The sequence below is a fragment of the Toxotes jaculatrix genome, chromosome 21 (genome assembly GCF_017976425.1).
Source record: "Toxotes jaculatrix isolate fToxJac2 chromosome 21, fToxJac2.pri, whole genome shotgun sequence".
NCBI lineage: Eukaryota > Metazoa > Chordata > Actinopteri > Toxotidae > Toxotes > Toxotes jaculatrix.
Genome location: NC_054414.1, coordinates 9333324 through 9344499, shown reverse-complemented (window position 1 = coordinate 9344499; position 11176 = coordinate 9333324). Strand labels below are relative to the sequence as shown.

Here is an 11176-nt window from a genome sequence, read left to right as displayed (position 1 = left end):
TATCATTGGTTTTATGGCAGCTACCACCTGAGACCGTACGATTTGTGTTTATGAACAAAACCCGTAGCTAATGTACAAATCAGTCACCTCCGCTCATGTGACAGACAACGACGGTGTTTGAACTAAGCGTGTTCACTTATTCACACATAGGTCAAAGTTCAGGGTCAGCCGGAGGACCTCTCAGTTTATAGAAATAGGGGTGTCTTGCTCAATGACACTTCAGCAAGGTGGATGTGGTCTGTGAACCCCTCCAGGTCCACCAACGTGAAACTGCTGCTTCTTTAATTTCTAATAACTCTTGGTATAACAAAAAAAAAAAAAACAATATAATATTTTTGGGCTACTCATGTGGACACAGGAGATTGATCATTTTGAGAAAACAGAAATTGTCTAATGGATGCAACTGTAATGTTTTGGCGCCCCCATCTGGCATGCAGCGGTATTGATTATCTTCAGATTTGCATTTGTACTACATCATATTCAGTGGCTCTCAACCATTTTCTTGGCTTACATCACTTTTAGAACAAATTACTATATACTTACAACCTATACAGGATTTACAGCTTTAATGTGGACAAGTAGATCAAGATCAAGCAAGTGAATCAAGTTTTTCTTGTTTCATTCGTAGGATTTTCAGAGATCTGTATGCAGTATTTCACAAGGAAAAAACAAAAAAAACAGGGAAAACTCAGGAAAAATAATTTTGTGTAATACTATTGTTTAGTTTTGCGTTTTTTTTTCTCCTTCAGTCAACTTATGACACATGGAGTTGTGACCCCCAGTTGGATACCGCTGAATAAAAAACATCTCACTAATATTAAAAACAGTCTGCTCTGTTTTACAGGTACAATCCAAGCTTCAGCAACCAAGGAAGTTGGATCTGTGTAAGCAATAGAAAAATGACATGCAGTAGGAAATGCAAACTGAAGTCATAAAAGTTTTATTAATAAAAGAGAGGTACTGAAAAACCACATGAAATGGCATGTGGTAAAAACAACCGTACATGAAATGCATGATGGTAATACACAGCACTGTAGCAGGTGAAAAATCCCTGAATTGTTATGCAGGTTGATCCACTACTAAGATTGTGAACACATATAATACAGTAAGTATTGTATGTTAGTGTTCAGCTCTTCCAACCACTTTGCAATACTCTCTTGAGAGACAGCTGTGGGTGGGCCCCTAAATTACTCTTTTGTTTTCAGCATTTACTTGTCTCTTTTCTTTTCAGATGACCAATAACCTGAAAAAAATAAGAGAAACAAGTGGATTAATATGGGTCATACTGTATTCTTGCCATTTAAACAATTTCTTTAACTTTGATGTGACACAATCCACTGCACAATCACTTAATTCTCTCCACATGGACCTCAAGCTGCACCTCCTCCTACACACCTGGGTCAGGAGGAGGACAGGAGAGCCCTTGTTCAGAGTTTAGCGGATTTAGAGGAGGCTATACCCAACAGCATGGAGACGTCATTGGCGGAGGTCAACCACGACCCACCATCCGCCACTAGGATGGCTCCAGTCACGTAGGAGGATGCCCGGCTGGCCAAGAAAAGAGTGCAGTGAGCCATCTCTGTCTTGTTGCCTGCTCGCTGCAAAGGAATGGACTGGAAGACGCCAGCGGCCTCCACTCTAAGGCCACCTGAGATATTTGAAAAAATCCATGCTCAGACACTCTTAGTTACACTGTTCCCAGTGTTTTTTGTGACATGTCAGATGAAATCAAGTACCCCTTCACTAGCACCACCGGAGACCCAAAGCAATCTGTAGGATGAAACATGTTGTAATTTGTTTTTACTGAATGCATAAATATGCTGGGGTATTTCTATTAGTAGTTTCTGGTATAGCTCAGAATGACTTTCATCTGGGATATCAGTGGTGGTATTTTACATTAACCATGAAACAAACATGTAAATTTGGTATAATTAACCAATAACGGCAGCCCCAAAACGGTCAGTTCCTGGACAACCTCCCATCTGTTTCTGAGGGTTGTGTATGAAATTGTTGTCTACCGTAAGAGATCAAACCACTGGGTATAATAAGGACTACTCATTTAATATACAACTGTGAAATAAGCCATTTCGTGAATATTGTGTTCACCTAGTCTGCGGAATCCTTCTGTGCCAGAGATAGGACCAGGAGCCACAGCATTGACTCTCACCCCACTGGGCCCCCACTCCACAGCCAAATGTTTGGTCATGGCATCTGGAGACAGCAGAGGGAGCACAGAGTCGTTAGATTCTCATTTTGAAATCATTACATTAACATCAAAAACGGTCTCACCATTTGCAGCCTTCGCAGAGCCAGCATGCACCTGGAGGGCCTGCCCCCTGTATCCGAGGGTTGCAGAGATGTTTACAATGTTGCCACCGTGATCCTGCACATAGAAATGAAGGGAGACTCAAAATCAATGTGATGAGTAAATGATCGAATCAGCTTCAGAGAGCAGAGGCCGCAGTTTAACTCCCATTTAGCTATGAAAATGCATTCAGCAATCCGTGATCTTTACTGTCCTCTTTTGGTGATCAGGGGAAACTACAGAAAGTGAATCTTTTTGAAAGTTATTGATCATAAGCCCAATTATCTTCCCGCAGATACTGTATTATCATTAAGTGCTGTGGGGAAGTAAACAATTTATTTAAAGCTCTTTAACTTGACAATAAGAAATACTATGTCACACAGAGATAAAATGCGTATAGTACCTTGAACCACTTCTCATAAACCACCTTGCTGGTGTTGAATGTACCCATAGTGTCTATCTCCATTACTGTCTTGAAGGCATTGAAGGAGAGTGCAGTGGCTGGGCAGAGGAAGTTTCCAGCAGCATCTGTCAAAAACAGCAACATGATTGTAAATAAGGCCAAAATTATGACACACTACTAAGCAAAAAAAAAAATCCTATGCAAGACAAGTAAAAGAATCAAATTTTTCATTAATGCTTTATAAAATGCTTCATTAAAGCAATAGAGATCACCTTGCATGGGTCTGAATTTGATTTGACAACTAATAATCCTGTCATGACATAACAGTTTATAACAAGGACTAAGGTGCAAAGATAGAAGATAAAGATAGATCAGCAGCATCAGAAAAGTTGATGATTAAACCAAAACAGTTCACACTTGAACCTTTGTTCAAAGTACATCTGCTCTCACTCTCTCTACAGACACCTTCAAATGTATTTTCCCATGTTAGCAGCATGCATTGTAGAATGACAAATAGTGAAAGCACGAGCGACCGATCCCACTACAAACTCATTAATCATCAGCACAAAAACATATATCTTTTTTAAAGTTGTGCATAAGAGGTCACATACTGTTAATGAGGATGTCTATACGGCCCAGCTGTTTCAGTGTCTCATCCACAGCTGCTGCGATGCTCTCAGGCTGCCTCACATCTACACACAAAGGGAGACAGCGGCATCCTGACACAGCAGACAGCTTCTGAGCTGCCTAAGGGGACACACAGTCATATTACATGAGGCCAACACTTTTAACATTTGGTCCTGGCTTAACATATATCTTTAAGGATTGCGAAAGATGTGTGAGAGGAGTAACCTCTTTGAGTTTGTCCATGTTCCTGCTGGCAATCACTGTGTCACACCCATGCCTGAGAGAAAGAAAAGAGGAAGCCAAGAACAGAGGCTTAGTCTTGGAGGGGGGCCATTAAGTCCACAAATCTGGCTGCCAGCACTATACACAGCCAGGGCACCAATTTACAAGGTGTGGCCTTGATTTTTTTTGGATACATAAACTATTTCAACTTTGTCACACAAGTAAGAACAAAATGATGAAAGTCTGACTGTCAGATAACACAATTAGAAGGTGAAAGGTTAAAGTGCACCGACAAACTATCTCCCTCACACATTTTACTAATTTAGACAAATAGTAATGACATAATGCTGACACAGCATTGACTCTACATGTTACATATTTACTCTTTTACTATACATTCTCCAATGAATATAATAAGAATAACATTTGGGTAAATGTTGATATTCCTGCAAGATCTGGACACACTATGGAGAAACAAGCAGACGCTCCCCCTCACCTCATGAAGATTTCAGCTATCCTGAGTCCAATTCCAGATCCCCCTCCTGTGATGAAAGCAACCTGATCCCTGGAAAATGAAGAGCAAATCCTCAAAGGTCACCTCATGCAGATATCAGAATGACAAGCTATTCCACAAAAAAAAAATCATGCACAAAGCCAACTACAGTCAGCTGAGTGAAATGAAGTAAATGAATAATGGTGGTGGTAAATTCATTTAAAAGCACGTTTTCATGCTTACTTTAGTAAATCTGGACTGTAGATGTGCGTGTATGAAGTCAGGCAGTCATCTGTACCAACATCTTCGGGCAGCAGTTCTCCTTTTCTCTGCGGCTCTGCCATGCTGATAAATAATGCATGTTAAATAGATGCAATCACACAGGCTTTACTATAATCTGAATCCAGTAACTGACTGGTCTGTAAAAATAAATAAATGCAACACAGTGGTCTGCCGCTGCAGTTTGGACCTAGTTAATAATGTTTGTTTTGTTTTTTAGAATTTAAATTCAACTCAGAGGTTATTTTTTTCTGTCTTTCAGTGGTTGTTCATCCGAGTGTACTTGTTCCTATGTTTACTCTTTTATTTTGAAATATTTGTGAGCACATGAGGACATAATTTTTGTAATCCTGCAGCATTACTGATTAAAATCACAGCAGTTAACAGTGGCAGAAAGTGTGAAAGCTATGTAAAACTGAATACCATTTGGCAGTATATGTCAGCCACCAGTAATTGTGTAGATGAGTTGTTAAGGCTGACACATGGGTTCATGATGGCACTTCTACTTAAGCACCTTTAAGTTTGTGGCGAGATGCAGAGTCGCAAAAATCATGACGCCAAACAGAGGAGAACTTGCATTACCAAAGACCCTCACTCAAACTCACTGAAAGGCATTTTGATTCATAGTCTAGCGCTTTCTACTGCACACGGTGAAGTCGATATCATAGGCTTTTAACTGTCAGGACCGTGCTCTGAAGTTCAGTTGACATCCAGCTGCTGTCGTGTTACCTGCTGAAGGAAACAAGCGAGTTTTTGTAGCCGTCTTCTTCCGCTCTTTGATGAAACACGCACACGAAGCAGCTGTCTAAATCTGACGAGGTTGCTTCACATTTATCCCCTCACCCATGAAGGGTTTCTATTTTTCCCTGCAGGAACTATTTGTACCTTGGACGCTTACTTTTTCGACGTCCTGCAGTGATGCATTATGGGCAGTGAAGTCCGTTGTGCGTGTTCAAGAGCACAAATATCTCGCTGTCCAGACGTGTTATCGTTTGTTTTATATAGAATATGTTATGATAAGGATGAATATACAAATAAAACAGGGTTGAAATACAGAAAATATCGCGAGTCCTAAACTTTAGAGGTCAGGATTGATTTGAATGCCAGAGAAAGAAACCAAATCAGATAGCAACGTGCTCAAGGGACTGTAAAGGTCTAGTCAGTCCAGAGAGCAAAGGAAAATCCAGATTCTGTAGCTCATCTCCAATACCCATCATCTTCTAAGATGGCACCAGCAAAGGTCCTCCCCGGTAAACTAACACCAAAATAAACGATCCAGGGTATATCATTTCAGGTTTGAGACTGATCAGTGTGCACTGGAGCAGAGACTGGCCCATATTGATCTGTACTTTGGGATTTACTGTTGGAAAATGCCCTATGCAATGGATCCCTTAAAGACTTTTGGGATGGATATTTTCCTCTGCACTTAGGCTGCATGAAGGCAGATACATGCCTGAGAGGATGAGAAATGTAAGATAAGTGCTTTTGTAACTTGATTTGTTTTTCAAGAGGTATGAGTAAACAAGAAAAACAAAGGCGCACGTAGAGGTAAATGGCAGTGGATGCACTTTAAAACACAGATTTAATTTTAATGCCAATATTTTGCACTTTAGCGCTTTAGTTTGAATAAGCTAAGTCAATGGCTTCCACTGCTGGAAAAACACATTTTAAAAAATCTAAAAGACAACTGCACACCAGGAAAAATGGTCAGCACTAATGTACATATAATCTGTACAAAAATAAAAAGAATATGCAAAAAAAAAAAACTTCAGTGGTTTCATTAAAAGGTGCTCTAAGGCACTTGTATTTTAAAGCTTGGCAGCCAGATGGCGCTAAGCATCAGCATTTTCTGCTTGAATCCACAAAGATAAAACCATCTGGAGCAGTCTGAATGTGAACCTACAGCAAAGCTGCAGAAAAAAGCCTCCTTCTATAAATACATGTGAACTTCAAATTTACTGAGTCTGGATTCATGCGTCTTCCTGCTGTCTATGTGTGAGAAAAAACAGGCTAAATACTGTCTGTGCTTGTGTGTGATGCGATTTTCCGAGGAACACTTAAACACCAAAAGTACATTAATTGTTGGCACACAAATAAATTAGGAAAAGCTGAATTAGAAACCTCCAATGTCTATTTAAAGTTTGTAAATGTTAAGTTAGTCACCATAAGCTACTGGTCATACCAGACCATGTAAGGCTGTATCAGCAAAATCCCTGAGTGGACTGAACAGAGTGTTTGTTTATCAGCCTTTCATGTGTAAGACAATGAAAGTGCTTCGTCTTTCAAAACATATGTGGCTTCACTTTTTTTAAAGAAAGAGTCAAGTCCATTGTCAAAGGTTTGTTACACCTGTTTTAAAGAAAATATCCTGATGCAGGAACATAAAGGCATGTACAAAAGACTGCCATTATACAAACAACCATAATCACAGACTCAGACAGTTAATTGTTGTTAATAAGCCTGGCACAGCTCAAATCTTAGAGGTCCATTATCCCCTGCTGGGCCAGAGGCCAGAGCAGACCTATAGCCCCACAGCACTGACAGCTGGTCCTGGGCTCTGTCCATGTTTTTGAGCTGGGTCTGTCTGCGCAGCTTTGCTCTGGCCTTCCGCTGGAGGGTTTGACTTGACGGTCTGTCCTTCCTCCTCCAGACCCACCAGCCTGCTGCTGACCTCCCACAGCTTGCGAGCTATTTCCTCGTCCAGGGCCTGGGGCGCCGGTTCCTTTTCTGTCATCACATCATAGTAGCGTCCCGTCACACCCTCCATCTCCTCGGACACGGCCAGGTAGATGCTGGGCTGGGCCCCAAGTTCTGGGTTCTTCACCAGCAAGGAGAAAAGGGGACCTGTGTGGGAGGAGATTAGAGGCCACAGAAGGGTGTGACAGTGTTGTCTGTAGTGATAAAATGAAACACTTCCATGAAGTTGCATCAATAATGTGTGTTCACATCTAAATCTGGAACACGTTGTACTGTGGAGTTTTACTATCTTCTTCACTGACTGTAAATGATCTCAGTACCAAACACTTTTCTCCCTACAGTGGAGGATGTTTATTACCCTAGAGTGTATCCTGTAATTAAAAAAATGCTCACTGCAGGGCAGAAAAAAAAAAAGAAAAATCCATCCACCAATTCCCAGAATGAGTAAGGAGAAGCCGTAGCAGCATCAGCATTGGGGGCACTGGCGAACTGGTGAGTTCAGATTTCAGAGGTTTTATTTGAACTGTAATATAATATCTCTAAGGGGTGGTTGGGGGTGATGTAGAACACGCAGTGAAGGGAAACTCTTGTAATGCTGATTTTGGTGATTTTTGTTTTAAATTGAGTTGAGGTATCACACGCTCCTGTCGTGGAATGGAAAATCCAAAGTAGGGGAAATATTACAATTTTTACTCCACAACATTTATTTCACAGCTTTAATTAGCTGTAACTTTACACATTATGATTTTACATTAAAAAAAAAAACTTTTATGAGCTTATAAGCAATACATTGACTTGAATGAAAACATCCAACAGTTTCTGAAATAGTTAAAATAACACTTATGTACCATTTTCAGTACAGGGCTCTGACTTGTATGGGAGTATTTTTATGTTTTTTTTGGCTACTTTCACTTATATAAAGGATCTGAATACTTCCTCTACCACCGCACAAAATCAAGAAGGTGACCTAAAATCAAACAGTACAGTCACAAAGGTAAGGGCATTTTTCAGTCATAGTTATAAAGTTGAAATTTTGTGGACAGGAACTATGAGGAGTGATCAGTTATTTTAGAATTTCTTCTTATTTATACAGAACACAATGATAAAAATAGACATTTTGCAGAGACCAATGCCAAATATCAGAGTCTGTACAGCCAAAGCTGACTGTTGCATTTGCATTAGGTAAGCAGAACCTGACTGGATTTATTGACTTCTCTAAATTCAGAATCCAATACGGAAGCAGGATACTCACTGAGTACAGAGCTCGAGAACTGTGATTGGTGCAGGCCCGTGTGCCTCCCGAGCTCCGTGGCAACAACGCCTGGGTGTACAGCATTCACTGTGACTCCTGTGCCTGTTAAAAACACGCACACACACACACACAGCATTGTTTAAAAATATATATCCAATGGCCAATTACAAACAAGAACATAGGCCGTACTCCCTCCCACACATGCCCACATATGCAGCAGCCAGTAGACTCGCCTTGTAATCGCTTGGCAAGCTCTCTGGTGAACAGAACATTGGCAAGCTTGCTCTGACAGTACGCCTGCTTGGTATCAAACTTCTTCTTCTCCCAGTTCAAGTCTTCGAAGTCAATCTTTCCAACGATGTGGGCGAGCGAGGCCAGGTTGATCACTCTGCTGGGGGCGGACTCTTTCAACTTATCCAGCAGAAGATTTGTCAGCAAGAAGTGGCCTGGAGGAAGAGAGAAGCTATCGAAATCAGGTAGTGATGGAGAAGGGGAGAGTTTACTAGAACGTAAAGACAGTTCAGATTTATTTTCTTACAGAGAGTTCAGAAATTGCCTGTTTTTCATTCACCAAGAACAAGTACCTAAGTGATTAACTCCAAACTGCATGTCGAAGCCATCTTCTGTCTTCCATGCTGGACATCTCATAACCCCTGCATTGTTTATCAGCACATCCACTCTCTGTTCCTCTACAGGACAATAAAGATTTTATTGAACAAACTGCTATAGAGTCTACTTTATTCATCACACTGAGCACACAATATGTTTTGTTTCCTCACCCCGCTTGATTCGGTCTGCAAACTCCCGGATGGATTTCATGGAGGCCAGGTCGAGGCGGCACGCGGAAACGTGAGGATTCAGGGTCTTCCCTCGTATTTCCTTTGCAGCTGCCTCGCACTTCTCCATATCCCGACACCCCATAATGATCCGACCCCCTGATAATTTGGGAATAGGAAGAGGAGTGTGTCAGCAAGAGCAAAAATAACTGCTTAGGATTTTTTTAAATATATATTGTGTCTTTTTGCACAAAATCTGAGAGACATATTTTCTGCACACCTCTCTTGGCCAGCTCTTGGGCAGTCTCTTTCCCGATGCCCGTGTTGGCTCCTGTTATAACCACAGTCTTTCCAGTAATGGTAGCCTTACTAGGACACCGGCCTCCAGTCACATGGTTCCTATGGGAGGAATTAAAACAAAGTACAGTGTCATCTTATTTAGGCACATAAGATTGCAGCAGAGAAACAGCATGGGTGGGGGGATCAACAAGGGGGGGCAGCTCATTTTTGCTTCTCACAGATTCATTTGGCCATGACTCTAGATTTTATGACAGATCTGAATTAGAGAATTTTATTGGCTACACAGATGCAGGGCTGTTGTGTTTTGTGTGGATTAGATATCTGTGTTCAACATACTGTGCCCAAGCTCCAAGTCTTACTTTTTTACGTGCATGTTCGTATCAGCACATAAATACAGCGTAAGATATATAGTTACATCATGACACAGTGGCCTTATGTCACATTATGAAGAGTTACTCACTTCAATAAAACAGCGCATCCAAACACTGTCCCAAAAACAGAAACCGGTAAAATGTATTTACTCATGACTCCGGAATAAAGCTGAAGTCAAAATACACCATACAAACGTTTTAACGCTGTTTCCGCGGCTGATTTGATAAGACTGTGCAGCTAAAAGCACAAGGTTACGTGCGCATAGTTTTAGCGTCATCAACTGGTACTGGCCAACCGCAAGGAGCAAAGACCCAGTAGCATTATGGGAGATGTAGTCCTATTTTGAAATCCACCTCCAAAACAAGCAGTAATAGCTCACTTTATTGATTGATTGATTGATTGATTGATTGATTGATTGTAATATTGATGGATGGAATTTGTACGGGACTGTCGTCTGTAACTCAATAGGCACATAAACACAATTCAATTACCAAATCAACCTACTACCACATAAACGTAGCAAGGGTTAAAAGATTTCTGTCAAAAACAAGATGCAGAAAAACTTGTTCATGCGTTTCTTTTTAGCAGGTTAGACGATGGCAAATCATGCCTTCACAGTCAAATCAACCAGACAGACAGCTGCAGCTCATCCAGCTGCTAGTGTCCTCACTAACACCAAGAAAGTGGAACGCGGCTCTGGCTTAATGTGTGCTAAAGGATAGATTTTAAAATCCTATTACTTGTCTATAAAGCACTAAATGGTCTTGGGCCTAAATACATCTCTGATTTACTTGTACATTATGAAGCATCCAGATCCCACAGGTCATCTGGGGACAGGCTTACTCAGTGTAACCAGGATCCAAACCGAACAAGGCAAAACAGCTTTTAGGTTCTATGTTTCCCACCTGTCAAACAGGCTTCCTAAATACCTGAGGTCTGCTAATACTGTTGGTTCATTTAATCCAGGTAGTAGCTTTCCAGTAAATTAAATACATAACTTCTTTTTACTTTTTTTTTTAAAACTTATCTTTAACAATATAGTTGCTTGTCTTTGCCTTTGCTTCTTTTTTATTGTCTTTTAAATGAGATTTTAATGTTTTATTTTTTATGTGTTTTTGTCTCTGCAAAGCAGTTTGAATTGCCTTGCGTTTGAATGAAACTATATAAATAAACTTGCCTTCCCTCGCCTTACCTTAAGACTTATGAAACTACATTAAGACTCTGCATGCTCTGCTGAACAAAATTACTTTACTGAAAATCAAATGTGAACTGGTTTGTGTGTGTTTTCTGATACTCTTTCACAAACATCTCTACTATTAACTCTGACGGCTGCTTTTACTTTTGAGATGTATGAAAGTGTTGAAAGCTCAGGGAATATTTTGCATCTAATATATATGTTATTATTTTTTTATACTGAGATATATATTCTATACTGGAAAAATCCCAAACT

At 40.5% G+C, this 11176-nt stretch overlaps 2 protein-coding genes across 3 annotated transcripts; both read right to left on the bottom strand.

The window, feature by feature from the left end:
- Positions 1-932: 932 nt before the first annotated feature.
- On the bottom strand, positions 933-5226 carry decr2 (2,4-dienoyl CoA reductase 2, peroxisomal). Of its 2 annotated transcripts, none has more exons than XM_041067382.1 (10): positions 5059-5117; positions 4294-4395; positions 4054-4122; positions 3561-3612; positions 3320-3455; positions 2709-2833; positions 2290-2383; positions 2107-2211; positions 1460-1648; positions 933-1243 (listed from the first exon to the last, which is right to left on the bottom strand). In XM_041067382.1, the coding sequence occupies exons 2-10, from the start codon at positions 4392-4394 to the stop codon at positions 1209-1211; spliced, it is 906 nt and encodes a 301-aa protein (XP_040923316.1). In that variant the 5' UTR covers position 4395; positions 5059-5117; the 3' UTR covers positions 933-1208. The 2 variants fall into 2 exon arrangements, with proteins under 2 accessions (XP_040923316.1, XP_040923315.1); XM_041067381.1 differs by having other exon boundaries at positions 935-1243; positions 1396-1648; positions 5059-5226.
- Positions 5227-6663: 1437 nt separating this feature from the next.
- LOC121201508 (retinol dehydrogenase 13-like) lies at positions 6664-9967 on the bottom strand. Its single transcript, XM_041067380.1, has 7 exons — positions 9815-9967; positions 9335-9453; positions 9058-9213; positions 8863-8967; positions 8512-8724; positions 8279-8380; positions 6664-7173 (listed from the first exon to the last, which is right to left on the bottom strand). The coding sequence occupies exons 1-7, from the start codon at positions 9877-9879 to the stop codon at positions 6851-6853; spliced, it is 1083 nt and encodes a 360-aa protein (XP_040923314.1). The 5' UTR covers positions 9880-9967; the 3' UTR covers positions 6664-6850.
- Between the last annotated feature and the right edge of the window lie 1209 nt (positions 9968-11176).